The 16,438-nt window shown below is 47.7% G+C and overlaps 1 protein-coding gene across 1 annotated transcript in view; it reads right to left on the bottom strand.

The window, feature by feature from the left end:
- LOC137415686 (microsomal triglyceride transfer protein-like) overlaps positions 1 to 16,438 on the bottom strand; it is a 295,927-nt gene that overhangs the window by 267,963 nt on the left and 11,526 nt on the right. Inside the window, exon 3 of the mRNA XM_078783199.1 lies at positions 5,357 to 5,488. Coding sequence (XP_078639325.1) covers positions 5,357 to 5,488 — 132 coding nt within the window. The remainder of the gene's footprint in view (positions 1 to 5,356; positions 5,489 to 16,438) is intronic.

Genomic DNA, 16,438 nt, shown 5'->3' with positions numbered 1-16,438 from the left:
CATCTGCTTGGAAATCAGCCAACATCACCGCTTTGCACAAAAAAGGTGCAAAAACAGATCCTAGCAACTACAGACCAATCAGCCTTCTCCCAATTATCAGCAAAGTCATGGAATCCATCATTGCTTCGGATATGAAATCTTTCCTCTTCTCCAATGGCTTGATCTCTGATCATCAATTTGGTTTCAGACCAGGTCACTCTACTCTGGACATGCTGCTTCTGCTGTCTCAACAATGGATGGAGGTCCTCAATGCCAAACAGGAAATTAGAGCTGTCTCCCTCGACATATCACGTGCCTTCGACACGGTCTGGCACCCCGCTCTGCTCACCAAACTCTCCTCCTTTGGTATCCATGGAAATCTCCACGCATGGCTGGCGGACCTCCTCTCTAGTCTTCGTCAACGTGTGGCCCTGAATGGGTTTCTCTCATCTCCTCTTCCTGTTCAGGCTGGAGTTCCCCAAGGCAGTGTTCTGGGCCCCGTGCTTTTTCTGGTCTTCATCAATGATCTCTCTGACTCTCTCGAAAATCCTCTCTATCTCTTTGCTGATGACTCCACTCTCTGCCGCTCCATTCCTCTTCCCTCAGATCGGCAGTCTGCTGCCTCCTCACTCTCTGAAGACCTGGACAAAATCACAGACTGGTCAAACAAGTGGAACATGTCTTTCAATCCTGACAAATCTCACACTCTTACTATGTCTCTCCGAAAAGATCGACTGGACAACCCTCCCATCTACTTTCTCAACAATCCTCTCCAAGAAGTTCTGTCGCTCAAGATTTTGGGTCTCACTATCTGCCATGATCTTTCTTGGGAAAACCACATTTCCAAGCTGGCCTCCAAAGCCAGTCGCCGACTGGGCATCCTCCGTCGTGCGAAGTCCTTCCTCGGCACACCTGAGCTCCTCACCACATACAAGGAAGGCTTTCATCCGCAGCTCAATGGAATACTGTTCTCCCCTATGGGCCGGTGCTCCTGCCTCACACCTAGCTCGGCTTCACGCTGTTGAAACCAAAGCTTTCAGAATTATTGGAATCTCCCGCGATGAAGCTATCTCTGAGGGCCTTTCACTCACTCACCGCAGGCAGGTAGGTGGTCTTTCTGTCTTCTACCGACTCCTCTCCGGCCTTGCACCCCCAGCTCTCTCTGTGCTCTGTCCCCCAAATATTCCTACAGGTCGCACAAGATCTGCCAGCAACCCTCTGATGGTTAAACTGCCGAAATCTCGGCTCTCTGCTCACCTTCACTCTTTCATTCCTCTTTTCTCCCGCCTCTGGAACAAACTCCCTCACTCCCTTCAATCCCACTCCTCCCTCCAGGTCTTTAAAACAGCTGTTCACCACCATCTCTTATCTTCCCCCATCCAAAACCTTGATCTTTTCTACCCCCGCTAATTCACCCCAGATCCACCTTGTTTGAAATTCCAACTTCTTTCCTGGAAGTCCTGGCAGTGTCCATATGTTTTATACCTCTCCCACCGCCCCCTTCCCTCGCCCCCCCCACCCCCCCCAAAGCCCTCGCCCTCTCTCAGATCTCTCGATGTCTCCATGTCTCTCGGTCCCTGCTCTCAAATGTTGTGTTTGTGTCCTTCCCCCTCTCTCCCCATCTTGTCTACCGCTCCCTATGTTATATGTTTTATGTGTCGGTTTGTCATTCTGTGTGATTAATGTTCGCTCTTTCACGAGCCTCGATCTTGTATACAAAAAAAAAAAAAAAAAAAAAAAAAAAAAAAATTCCTCATTTGAAATTGGGGAGTTCCCTCAACTGAGAGTCTATGGTCGACCAATCAAACTGCAAGTTGAGGGTGGGTGCAGTCGCTCATGTGAAGCAATAACAGTCAAGATGGTGGTATCCAGTGAACAGTGTGCTGTTGAAAAATCGACTTGTAAAATTAATTGTTTGCTGCATCTATTCCCGAACCCTCCGTTAGTGCGGCGGGGCATCTCAAACCCCTTTTACATGTTACTAACCAAGTCCAAAGCCCCGTCGCAGGAACGGAGGGATAACGGACTCCAAAATCATTAATTTTATTCCTGCAATTTGCCAAACAAAGTATGTGAGTATGCTAAGTGTTGGAGAAACCTTGATGATGGTATCACCAATTTTTTTGCATTTGAACATCCTGAGGGCTGCTCGGTTGTTAGTTGTTGAGCCAGTACCATAGGAATAGCCACTTACATTTTACAATCATTTAAAGGGCTGTGAATCATTGTCCTCATCATTCTGAAACCCTTGCTGAACCTGAACAAAGGCCGCATCTCTTCATCACAATCAAAGGACAATGCAGCAATCACATTTTTGTTGGTATCCCGGTAAAATTGGGATTTATATTGTATGCAATGGCTTTAATAAATGCCCTCTCCCATAAGCTGCCAAATACATTCGGAGAGCTTGCCGTCTTCATCCTGCTACATAACTAAAGGCCAGGAAACATCACTATTACCATGCCAATGTTATCCGTCATTGATACCCATTAATCAGCATGAAATATGTTGGACATAATTTGAGGTCACCAGCTTCGACAAATATGTGGAACAGATCAAACACTTCCAAAGCAATGGAAAAAAAAATCCTCCAGAATGGACAAATCGAGGAGTCTCTGATCTAATTGATCTTTGTTTCCCGGTGTAAGATCAGCCTATCCACCTTGTGAGACACAATTATCCTCATAGCTCATTGTAAAATATGCCGCCAAGTTCAGATCGACGAGGGAATAGTAATAATTGATAATAATTGAATAATTTGAAATAATAATAATAATTTAATAATAAAAATATAATAATTGATTAAGAATAATAATTATTAATAATAATAATTACTAATAATAATATAAGACTAATAATATTAGAATAATAATTATTAATAATATAATAATAATAATACTTGAATAATAATAATGTCGAATAATATAAAATAATTATGAATAATAATAATTTTGATTTTTGAATAATAATTGCTAATTTACTTGAATAATAATTAATAATAGTGCTAATCGTGATAATTGATATCTTGATATAATTTATAATAATTGAATAATTTTGAATAATAGTAATAATTCAACAATAATTGAATAATAATAATAATATAAGAATAATAATACACAAATAATAAGTAATATAATAATAATAATAATTGAATAATAGTAATTTTGAATTCTTTTCAAATAATTATGAATAATAATTATTAATATAAGAATCGTAATAAAAGAAAAATAATTAATAATAATTAATAATACTGTAATAGTAATAATTGAATAATAATAATTTTGAATACTTTTAAATAATTATGAATAATAATTGATAATTGAATTGAATAATAATGGATAATTGAATTGAATAATAATTGATAATAGTGATTAATTGATAGCGAGGATCAAATGAATGAATAGTGATTGATTTGATAGATATCACAAGTGTTAGATTATCACAAGTGATCATTAGGAATGCGACATTAGATTAGCTCTTCATAACATATTGTGTCATCGCTCAGTCTTCCAATGTAATCAGTAGTCCCGACACTGATATCGCTGTAATTCTATTATCTGTCATGTATCATATTCGCTGTCACCTTTACTTCCATAATGGTCACCTTTCATCTCGATATCGGTCACATATTCCCTGTCACCTTTACTTCACTTCCACATTTACTCCCTTTACCTCAATATGTCACCTTTACTAACATATCAAGCAAACATATGGATTATTGATCTCTAGAATGTTTCCAACAGTATTGGGGATAAGCTTTGTCATTCACTTATTGGTATACAGGTATTCAGTAGTTGTGATTGAATGAGTTTTTCATGGAAAAGAGAGGAAGGACACCAGTTTAGTTATCACTATTCAGATATGCATGTCCAGCTAGTACAGGAGTTTGTTCCTATCTGACTCGGTGGTTGCTTCACTGAAATAATTTATCTGTAAACTTAGTGGACTAAAAGGTAGCTGTGTGAATGAGGAGCAATTTCAGAGAACGCTGTCTTCATTCATCCTGAGCACAAAGCCTCCCTCCAACTTCAGATTATCTAATGCTGTACTGGGTGGGTTAATTGTCAAGCATCTATCCACTGTCATGCATTCCACCTGATGATCAATGCTGTGGGAGGAAAGTTCAATAAGCCATGGGAGGAAATGTACAATGGATGCCAAAGGATCCAGTTCCTGAAGACCTGTGGAATACTCGTGTTGTGGTTGCAAGAAAACAGCTGTGACACTAAAGGATGCCCTTGTCGCTCTGCAGACTGCAACTTTGATTTTCCAAAGAGTGAGGGGTCATCTATTTCTTTCGTGGCCAAAATCATTCCCCCCTCCCTCGCCACCCTCAATCACCCACGTTTGAAGAACACAAGCCAAAAAGAAGTGACAATTCTCTTGTGGCAACAAGTAATTTGAGAATTAGTAACTATTAAGCTACATAAAATATCATATTTTCAGGTAGTCCCTCGACGGGAGTCAGGAAAATATTTTCTAGACACCTTATGCGAAGTAAGACATCCTGGCTGGCAGGGTGACCTAAAGTGATGTACATTCACCTCTGAGCCATCTAACCTTGGTCCAGCTATAAACCGTCACCCTGGTATCTCACAGACTGTGCTATAGGCATCAGTGTGTGCCGTCCCTTGGATAGACGGTAATCTGGATATCCTGTCTGCCAGCATTAGATAATTTGCAATTGGTAATCCTTGTCTTGAATTGCCTCATTCGACGCCATTTTTAATGTTCAACTTCGAGAGAAATACTAGAACGATTTTCGATGTGACGTGGCACAGTAGTTACCAGATTTCCCACATTGAGTTGAGAATGTGTGCAAATCTTCAGATTCCTGGAAAATAATATATGGCTTGTTTTTTTCAAAAATAACTCGAATAAATATTGTGGGACAGACTATAAAACATCATGTTTTCCAATCAGCCGTTTGGATGCATACACTGATATGGATGCATACATTATTTCCCCAACACCACATAAATTGCATTTGCACCACTCATCGCTTATACGACATTCAAATGGCGTAACCAAAGCCTCATTATATTATTATGCCAAATAAAGTCATAAACGAACCTTTGCCAATTATTGTTAAAGCACAAATAGCCAGAGCAATAATTCCAAGGCCTGAATTTTAATGGCTGACCATGTACACTGGAAATGGTCTAAAATATAGACAAATTTACTATACTCTGCCATTTCAATGTAGTCCTGGCTTGTTCTACCAAACTGGTATTGTTCAATTTGGTATTGTTCTACCAAATTACCATCAGTGAAGTTGTTTTTTATACTTTTAATTTCTGTGGCCCCTTTTCATTTCTCCATTTTTATCATTAGTGTTGGCGGAATGGCAGGTGCTTTGATGCAAAAGGCTGCTCACCTTGCCTTGCCTCCACAAGAAGAATATCGGTTGCTGCAAGGCCTTGGAACCGGAGGAGCCGAACAGAGCTGAAGGCTTGTTGTGGGTCTCAGGTTTTTGCTCAGCGCTGCTTTTAAATCGAGTTCCAAACAGCTGGTGGAGAGAAAGAGGTAAGTCACAATGTTACTCCTGCCATTATTACGCAATAACATAGTATTGAAGGAGCTGGGGCTCCCACGTCGATCGGAAGAATGGACGCGACAAAAAGCTGGAATTCATCCGAGTTGCTTTAATCAAACCAAACACTCAGGCACTCTAAAAAGCCCGTTTATCGGGCAGCAATATATATACATATTATCCCGGAGCGTTTGCCCAGGAAAGGCGAGAGGGGGCGTGGCCCAGCGTCCTGGCTGCGGCCTGGCAAGTTGAGGGCGAACCTGCCCGGGCGTCCCGACCGAGGCCTGGCAAGTTGAGCGCGGGCCTGCCCGGGCGTCCTGGATGAGCCCGGCATGGTGATCGCTCCGCGTCCTTGATAGGTGCAAGGCGATTGTGAAAATCCAGCGGTAGCCGCTACACACGTCCTCCCAGAATCGACTTGCACCGGCAGGGTCAATTTGAGGGGGGTCCTGATGACCCGGCCGAAGCGACCCCTGGCGGGTCGTGGGAGGGGGTCCGGTGTGGTGGTGGGCGGTCGAGTGGGGGGCACCGTGGATGGGGGGCGGCCTTGCCGCGGCAGAAGGGCCACCCGTGGTGGGTGGTCGACGTCCACGTGCGCCGGCTTGAGGCGGTCCACCGCAATCCGGTCCGACCTGCCGCCGATGTCGATGACGAACGACTTGTCGTCCCGTCGCAGCACCCGGAAGGGCCCGTCGTACGGCGGCCGGAGTGGCCCCCGATGTGCATCGTGACGCACAAAAACATACTCCGCTGTGCGAAGTGCTGGGGGGACGTAGGACTGGGGGTCACCGTGGTGGGATGTTGGCACGGGGGCAAACCGTCGGGCGGCCTCCTGGAGGTCCGAGCGCTGGTGAGCTGCGGACCAGGGACTGGTAGCGTCGGGCACAAATTCGCCCGGGACGCGTAGCACCTGGCCATAGACAAGCTCGGCGGTGGATGCCTGGAGGTCCTCCTTGGGGGCCGTGCGGAGGCCCAAAAGGACCCACGGCAGCCGGTCGGCCCAACCGCCGTCTTGAAGGCCGGCCATGAGCGCGGCCTTCATGGAGCGGTGGAATCGCTCGCACAACCCGTTTGCTTGGGGGTGGTAGGCCGTAGTACGGTGGAGCTTGACCCCCAGGTTGCAGGCGACCGTGCCCCACAGCTCGGAGGTGAACTGTGGTCCGTGGTCTGACGAGATGTCCGCCGGTGCGCCGAAGCGGGCGACCCAGGTGGCGATGAAAGCCTGCGCCACGTCGGCGGTGGTGGTGGAGACGAGGGGAACGGCCTCCGGCCACCTGGTGGTCCTGTCCACCATGGTGAGCAGGTGTGTGAACCCCCATGACGGGGGGAGGGGGCCCACCAGATCCACGTTGACGTGGTCGAAACGTCGTTCGGGCATGGTGAAAGGTGCCAGCGGGGCCTGGGTGTGTCGGTGGACCTCGGCCCGTTGGCAGGCCGTGCAGGTGCTGGTCCAATCGCGGACGTCCCGACGAAGGCCGTGCCAGATGAATCGCGCCGACACCAGCTTCTGGGAAGCTTTCCGGCCCGGGTGGGAAAGGCCGTGGAGGGAGGCGAAGATGCGGCGTTGCCAGGTGACGGGCACGATGGGGCGAGGCTGGCCTTGGGAGACGTCGCAGAGCAGGACAGTGTCCGCGAAGGGGATGTCGGCCAGGCGGAGGCCCGTGTCCGCCGCCCGGAGGGCTTGCACCGTGGTGTCGGTGGTTTGGTCCGCCGCCATAAGCGCAAAGTCCACGCCCAGGTGGACCGCGTTCGCGCTGGCCCGGGAAAGACAGTCGGCCACGGCGTTGTTTTTGCCGGCGACGTGCCGGATGTCCGTGGTAAACTCCGACACGGCGGAGAGGTGGCGCTGTTGGCGGGCCGACCACGGCTCCGTGACCTTGGCCATGGCGTAAACCAACGGCTTGTGGTCGACGAACGCCATGAAAGGTCGGCCCTCCAGGAGGTGGCGGAAATGGCGGACGGCCAGGTGTAGACCGAGGAGCTCCCGGTCAAACGTGCTGTATTTGAGCTCGTTCGGCCGGAGCTGCCGGCTGAAAAAAGCGAGTGGCTGCCAAACCCCGTTCACCCATTGCTCATGTACGGCGCCCACCGCGTAGTCGGAGGCATCCGTGGTGAGGGCGATGGGAGCGTTGAGCACCGGGTGAGCAAGCAGTGTTGCGTCGGCGAGGGCCCGCATTGAGCTTTGGAAGGCCGCATCCATTGCTGCGGACCAGGCGATGTCGTGCTTGGCCGGCTTGCCCCGGAGGGCTTCGTAGAGGGGCCGCATGAGTTGAGCAGCGCGGGGCACGAAGCGGTGATAAAAATTCACCATTCCCAGGAATTCCTGCAGGGCCTTTATGGTGCGGGGACGCGGGAACGTGGTGATGGCCGTTGGCAGCGGCACGGCCCCGTTCTTGGTGATGTGGTGGCCCAAAAAATCAACGGCCGTCGTGCCGAAGTGGCATTTGGCCGGGTTGACGATGAGGCCGTGCTCGCTGAGGCGCCCGAACAGTGTTCGGAGGTGGAGGAGGTGCTCGGCCCGGGACGTGCTGGCGACGAGGATGTCGTCCAGGTAAACGAAAAGGAATGGCAGGTCACGCAGCACGCCGTCCATCAAGCGCTGGAAAGCCTGAGCCGCGTTCTTGAGACCAAACGGCATCCGCAAGAATTCGAATAAGCTGAACGGCGTGATGACTGCCGTTTTAGGGACGTCGGCCGCCCTGACAGGTACCTGGTGATATCCCCGTATGAGATCAATTTTCGAAAAAATGACCCGTCCCGCCAGACGGGCGGAGAAGTCTTGGATATGCGGGATCGGGTACCTGTCGGGGGTGGTAGCGTCATTGAGATGGCGGTAGTCGCCACACGGGCGCCATCCATCCCCCGGCTTTGGCACGATGTGCAGTGGCGAGGCCCACGCGCTATCGGAGCGCCGCACGATGCCGAGGTGCTCCAACGCGTCGAATTCGGCCTTCACCATGGCGAGCTTGGCTGGGTCGAGGTGGCGGGCCCTGGCGTAGACCGGCGGGCCCGTGGTTGGTATGTGGTGCTCGATCCCATGCCGTACTGCGACGGCCGAAAACGTCGGCCGCGTGAGGGCCGGGAACTCCGTGAGCAGGCGAGCAAACTCGTTCGCCGCCGGGACGGCGCATGCCAGCTCGGTCGGTGTGGAGCTGCTCAATGTGCATACCAGGGAGCTGAAGGTTTCGGCGTTGATTAAACGACGCCGTTGGACGTCCACCAGCAGTCCGTGTGCGCAGAGGAAGTCGGCGCCTAGCAGAGCCATGGGCACGTTTGCGGTTACAAACGTCCAAGCAAAGCATTGGCCGCCGAAGCAGAGGGTGACGTTGCGCGGGCCGAAGGTGCGGATGGTCGATCCGTTGGCCGCAACCAAGGAGGGGCCGCAAACTGCGGATTGCCTGTCCTGGTCAGAGGCGGGTATGACGCTCAGTTGGGCGCCGGTGTCGCACAGGAAGCGCCGTCCGGACGTTTTATCCGTGATGAACAGTAAGTTGCCCGTGTGGCCGGCGCTCATGGCTGGTAATGAACGCCGGCCCGGCCGTTTCCCGGCCTGCCAAAGGTGCACGGGGGTCGGCATGTCCGGGCCTTCTGTCCGAACCTGGCATGATAGTAACACCACGCTTGGTCAGGTGGAGGCCCCGGTCGTCGTGCTGGAGGTGGTCGGCTCGGTGTAGCGCCGCCAATTGCGTCGGCAGTTCGGTCGTCGACCGTGCCGGGTGCTCGGGCGCCATGGGTGTTGCGTCAGACGGCGGTGGGTCCCATGTCGCCGCTGCGATGCGCTGTCCTGCGGCGGAGATCTTGTCGGCTTCTCTGGCAAGGGCCCGGGGATCTGTGATCGTCGTGCTTGCCAGGGCGAGGCGTACCGGGTTAGGCAGCTGACGGAGGAACAGCTCCCGGAACAGGAATGCCGGAGAGTGCTCGCCGAGCACTGAAAGCATGTAGTCCATTCGCTCGGAAGGGCGCGTGTCGCCGAGCTCGGGCAGGTCGAGCAGGCGCCGTGCGCGTTCCGCCGATGGGAGGACGAAAGCATCGAGGAGAAGCTTCTTAATCGCGCCGTATTTGTCAGCGGCTGACGGGCTCTCGAGGAGGCTCAGGGCGCGGGCCGTGGTGGCCGAACCGAGCGCTGCTACCACATGGTGGAAGCGGGTGTCGTCGGCCGTGATGCCTCGCAGGGCGAACAGGGAATCCGCCTGTGCGAACCAAACCGCCGCGTGAGCCTCCCAGAAGGTAGGCATTTTAAGGGCGACTGCCGTGTCCATGTCGGTAGGTCACCAATGAAGGAGCTGGGGCTCCCACGTCGATCGGAAGAATGGACGCGACAAAAAGCTGGAATTCATCCGAGTTGCTTTAATCAAACCAAACACTCAGGCACTCTAAAAAGCCCGTTTATCGGGCAGCAATATATATACATATTATCCCGGAGCGTTTGCCCAGGAAAGGCGAGAGGGGGCGTGGCCCAGCGTCCTGGCTGCGGCCTGGCAAGTTGAGGGCGAGCCTGCCCGGGCGTCCTGGACGAGCCCGGCATGGTGATCGCTCCGCGTCCTTGATAGGTGCAAGGCGATTGTGAAAACCCAGCGGTAGCCGCTACAGTATTATATATATATATATATATATTTCCAGCTTAGTCAATTACAGCAGCGCACATTGGCCTTTTTTTGGAGGCGGGGAGGGCAAAGATGTCAATGTTGAGGGTTCTCAGATGTCATGGTACATAGCTAACTCACACTAGCCTAATACACACTAGCACTCACACTATCACACATTGTTTATTAAAAATTATATATATATATATATAAATATAAATATATATAAAAATAAATAAATATATTTCAAGCTTTGTCAATTACAGCAGCGCACATTGTCGTTTTCTTTTTGGAGGGGCGGGGGGAGGGCAGAGATGTCAATGTAGAGGGTTCTCAGATGTCATGGTACATAGACAACGAGTGCTGAGTCGGCCATGTTGGATAACAAGCTATCCTGTTACTGTATGCCGAGCACTTGTGGTAGTGTTCACCTCAAGCCGATTTACTCCCTTTTTCGTTATTCTCTTTGAGAGTTTTTAATTTGATGATAAAACAACTTGATGGTTCAATCTATAATGTATGACTTCAGCCCTTCTGTGTGTTTACTCCAAAGCTCCATTTTTATGTTCCATCTTCCATCCTGCAATCACGTGAATAATCTTGCCTGGATATCTGTCGGAGTGCCTGCTTCCATTCGTTATCGACACCAAAATGATTAACATTTGCTATGTTTTATGGTTTGCGAAATGTGATAACAGAAGCAATTGTGTCTTTTTATAATACTCCAGTCATTAATATTACCGTTTCAGTATTTCATTTTAAGGATATTGTGATCATCTTTGGTAATAAGTTACCTTCATGTTGCTATCTGCTGTGTCTTAAAATTTGGAGTATCTATATTATCCATATTATAAAACAGGACTGTTTGTCCAGTCCGTCCCCAAACTACTCCCTCAGTTTTGGGGCTACCCCCGCCAAACCTCATGTGAAACGTTTTTGGGTCTCAGCGGATGTTGTAAGGTAGGTAGCAGGTTTCATAAGTTCCACAATAAAATTATGATTTTGAAATTGACTCAATACAAACCTGCTCCCAAATCCGGAAGTTAACAGATGACGACAATTGGCTGGTTTGATAATATCTCGACACAATCGTGATTTAACACTGTGTTTTGTTGTAGTATTTATTTATGATTGGAATGATGCTGTTTTGAATGAAAATGTAGATATTGAGTTCAAATATGAATGAAGAAATGACGTGAGGGTTTCTACTTTCTAACCGTGTCATTCATGAATTCGCCATATGCAGATTCGCCATCGACTGGGGATATAAATATTCAGACAGGGTACGTTTTTTTGTGCCAGTCCTTCACGAACCGGCTGTCAATGTCTGACGTTTGACTGAAGGTGGCACAAGAATGTGGAATTTATTGGTTCATTGTTTCCCAATTCGCCGTTTTTTGCCCAAGTCTTTCACGAACCGGCTGTGAATGTCTGACGTTTGACTGAAGGTGGCACAAGAATGAGGAATTTATTGGTTCATTGTTTCCCATTCGCCGTTTCCACATTGTTTGCTTGCTTTTGGCTTCCCACCCATGCACAGCACGGGTACCTCACCAGTTGTATATATTTGTGGAAAAAATAATAATGATATTTTATTTTAAAGAGAAGAGAATGCAGAGTTAAATTTAACAACCAGGTTTCATCTTAATTTGTATGAATCTTTCAATCCCAAAAATGGGCGAATTTGGCCAAATAATAATTTTGTTACTAGTAATGAAAACTATCAGGAAGGAATACATTACTTTGTCATTTTTGTCCATTTTGGGATTTCTGTTGAATGCTGTTGTTGTTGTTAAGAAAGTATCCAACTCCCATTTCTTTTTCGGTCTGGTCCTCTACCTGAAGGTAGGTTCAGTACTGCCAAGGCAGCTCCATGGCCAATATTACACTCAGTGGTTTGCCTTTACCTTCCCAATGGTAGTCAGGGAATTTTTTTTTAACTAGTTCCTGGGGTGGGGGACACCTCACTTTGTCTTCACAAAGGACACGGTGGGATCTTTACTGTCAACCAACGAATGGTAACATCCATATGAGGGATGCGACACACATTGATACATTGATGTATTATCTTGAAATCACTTTGAAGTACCTTACATGTGAAACATCAGGATGACAGTTTATAGCTTGGCCGATATATGAATCCAGGTGATTGAGGTCAGAGGTGAGTGTGTATACCTGTAGTCTATCTAGGCCATGATGCCTGCCATCTCCACCTCAACCCCTCACCATCCCCAACCCCCATTCTCAAAAGAATACTAAAATTGTACTTAAATGTGATGTTATCATGCAATAGTCCTCCCAGGAATAATTACCACTGTATCCTGCACCCAAGCACATATTAATTGGTAATACATGCTGTATGTCTGTTGTAAGATCATCAAGCATGTATGATTCTGGATGTCTACACCAGGTAGAGGATGACATTTAGGTGGGGAAAGAGAGGCTACAAGCTCTCATCGTCAGCCTTGCACATTTGTTTTGAAATGCCATAGTTGAAACAGTTTATAAGCCACTGATAAGAGACAGTTTATAGCCATATCTGTCTACCATCCCCTTCCAATTGTTTGATGTGGCCAGACAGTTTAATAATGTTCCTATTTTCTGTTGATATATGGTACATTGGAAATGCTTCTCATACTTCATGGCCGCCAATGCTGTTGGCAGATTGATTGTTGACAACATCAGGAACTGGGCTGGCAGGATGGTGTAGAGGTATGCACTCACCTCTAAGCTGTCCAGCCTGGGTTCGAACCCTGACCCAGCTTTAAACGGTCACTCCTGTGTTTCACGGATGTACCGTCCCTCGGATGGACTTTACACTGGGATTCACATCTGCCGGCATTAGTTGGTGGACGTTAAAGATCCCACGGTGTCCTTCAGGAAGAGTAGTCAACCAATCGCTGGCACCATAACCAAATTCTAAATTCCTGCCCTGACTTCCTGAGGTGGAGTACCTGGCCAGGATTGTAGCCTAGTAACTGTTTCGGCAGTACCATTGCTCTGCATACAGTATGGCACGATATGATGATTGTGATGATGATTAATCAGGAACCTTCTAAAGTAACCACTTTGTGTCAAATACAGCAACTGGCTTCAAAGCACAAAGCAAGACAGTGTATTATAAATGGGGTACCTGTTTGCTGCGCAACAATGCATGGCATCGTTCATAGCAGCCAGTTTCTGTATTGGAAATAATCCGTCTTCTGCAGTAGATGTCAGATAATATGAAAGCTAATGGAATCTCACATGGCAACCAGTTCAAATGTGTTAAGCAATGTCATTGCTTCCTACTTGTTTTTGTGCTAATTTGCTTTCACCATTATGTAGCAGCTACATAAAAAGGTATAGAGTGTGAGCTTTAAAATCTACTATATAAGAGAGATGTTGGTCTGTGTGTCTCTGTGTCACCATTTTTGAACGGATCTTCGTCAAACTTTCAGAGGTTCATCAGTGAGTGCCTGGGAGTGTTTTAGGCAAAAAAAAAAAAGGATGAAAAAAAAAGTTCGCCTTTTTGGATTTCGCTCGATATTGCTGATAGTGCCTAAAAATCGCTCGATAGTCCCTAAGCCTTTTTAAATTAATGACAGTTATATACAAGTACACATTCGCAAAAATAAATACAAAACAATCACCAGACATTTGAACACAAATAAATCAAACTATTCCAGAAGTGTACGAAGTTGGTAGTAAGGCTTCTTCTTCTTCCTGATCGGCATCGACATCACACTCAAAAACGTGATAAACGCCACATTCACCAGCATATATTGAACGAAAAGGTGATGAACCCCCTTCCTCTCCTGCCTCCTTCCCCCTCCCCTCGTCCCCCCCTTCCTCCCCATCCCCCCACCCGCTTCCCCCCTCTCCTCTCCCCCACTCCCCCACCCGGCAACGCCGGGTACTTCTGCTAGTATCAAATAAAAGGTGAGTTTTGAAATATAATTCAAAATATAAAATAGAAAGCATCTGGAAATGCAAAGCCCATTCTGATTCGCTTTGTATTCAGACTTCTTCCTCTTTATGTTAAATATGACAAAAACGGCCAAAGAAAATAACAAAAAAATTGATGATTTTAGGGGAGCATGACTTTTTGACCTCAAAAGCAGTAGGCTTCAGTGACTTAACATGCAAACACGGCTCAAATTTCAAGTCAATCAGATGGAAATCAACCATTTTGTGGACTTGAACTTTGACCTTTTGACCTCAAAGCAATTATTATTATTATTTTTTTTGTATACAAGATCGAGGCTCGTGAAAGAGCTAACAATAACCACACAAAAGGTCAAACCGACACATAAAACACAAAATAAGGGGAGCGGTAGACAAGATGGGGAGAGAGGGGGAAGGACACAAACAACATTTGAGAGCAGGGACATCGAGAGAACTGTGGGAGGGAGAGGGCATGGGTGGAGGTGGGAGAGGTATAAAACATATGGGCACTGCAAGGACTTCCAGGAAAGAAGTTGGAATTTCAAAAAAGTGTATCTGGGGTGAATTAACGGGGGTAGAAAAGATCAAGGTTTTGGATGGGGGAAGATAGGAGATCGTGGTGAACAGCTGTTTTAAAGACCTGGAGGGAGGAGTGGGATTGAAGGGAGAGGGGGAGTTTGTTCCAGAGGCGAGAGAAAAGGGGAATGAAAGAGTGAAGGTGAGCAGAGAGCCTAGATTTTGGCAGTTTAACCATAAGAGGGTTACTGGCAGATTTTGTGTGACCTGTGGAATATTTGGGGGACAGAGCACATAGAGAGCTGGGGGAGCAAGGCCAGTGAGGAGTCGGCAGAAGACAAAACGACCACCAACCAGCCTGCGGTGAGTGAGAGAAATGCCCTCGGAGTTAACTTCATCGCAGGAGATTCCAATGATTCAGAAAGCTTTGGTTTCAACAGCGTGAAGCCAAGCTAGGTGTGAGGCAGGAGCACCGACCCAGAGGGGGGAACAGTATTCCATTGAGATGCTGATGAAATCCTTGTATGTGGTGAGGAGCTCAGGTGTGCCAAGGAAGGACTTTGCATGATGGAGGATGCCCAGTCGGTGACTGGCTTTGGAGGCCTGCTTGGAAATGATGGCAGATAGTGAGACCCAAAAGATTGAGCGACAGAACTTCTTGGAGGGGATTGTTGCGAAAGTAGATGGGAGGGTTTTCCAGTCAGTCTTTTCGGAGAGACATAGTAAGAGTGTGAGATTTGTCAGGATTCAAAGACATGTTCCACTTGTTTGACCAGTCTGTGATTTTGTCCAGGTCTGCAGAGAGTGAAGAGTCTGCAGACTGCCGATCTAAGGGATGAGGAATTGAACGGCAGAGAGTGGAGTCATCAGCAAAGAGATAGAGAGGATTTTCCAGAGAGCCGGAGAGATCATTGATGAAGACCAGAAAAAGCACAGGGCCCAGAACACTGCTTTGGGGAACTCCAGCCTGAACAGGAAGGGGAGATGAGAGAAATCCATTCAGGACCACACGTCGACGATGACCAGAGCGGAAGTCCGCAAGCCATGTGTGGAGATTTCCATGGATACCATAGGAGGAGAGTTTGGTGAGCAGAGCTGGGTGCCAGACCGTATCGAAGGCACGTGATATTGGTCTGAATCGAAGGCAAGGCAAGCTCTGATCGTATCGAAAGCGAGGGAGACAGCTCTGATTTCCTGTTTGGCATTGAGGACCTCCATCCATTGTTGAGACAGCAGAAGCAGCATGTCCAGAGTAGAATGGCCTGGTCTGAATCCAAATTGATGATCGGAGATCAAGCCATTGGCGAAGAGGAAGGATTTGATATCTGAAGCTATGATGGATTCCATGACTTTGCTGATAATTGGGAGCAGGCTAATTGGTCTGTAGTTGCAAGGATCTGTTTTTGCACCTTTTTTGTGTAAAGCGGTAATGTTTGGTGATTTCCAAGATTCTGGCAGATGACCTTGAGCAAAAGAGAGGGTGAAAAGAACAGAGAGAGGGTGAGATAGAGCAGCAGAGCAGGATTTTAGGACCCGTGGGCTGATGCCGTCTGGTCCAGTTGCAGAATCAGAGTCGAGGTTTGACAAAAACTTCTCCACCTTGTCAGGAGAGAAGGACACAGAGTCCAGGAGCAGTTGGGTTCGACTGGGTAAGGTGGGAACACAGAGAGATTGGCTTCTCGCATTTTATTGGTAAACCAATTCAATGACCCAACATGCAAACACGAACAAAAACCAAATGACGATTTTATGCGACCTTGACCTTTTGATCTAAAAAAAACAATGAGCTTCTTGATTTGATTGGTGAAGCAATTCAGTGACCCAATATGCAGATTCTTAATTTCAGGTCAATCAGATGAAAATTAACGATTTCATGCAACCTTGACCTTTATCCTTTTGA

The sequence above is a fragment of the Myxine glutinosa genome, chromosome 8 (assembly GCF_964187855.1).
Source record: "Myxine glutinosa chromosome 8, kmMyxGlut1.1, whole genome shotgun sequence".
Lineage (NCBI taxonomy): Eukaryota > Metazoa > Chordata > Myxini > Myxiniformes > Myxinidae > Myxine > Myxine glutinosa.
The sequence above is the reverse complement of the archived record's forward strand: the minus strand, read 5'-3'. Positions and strand labels throughout refer to the sequence as shown.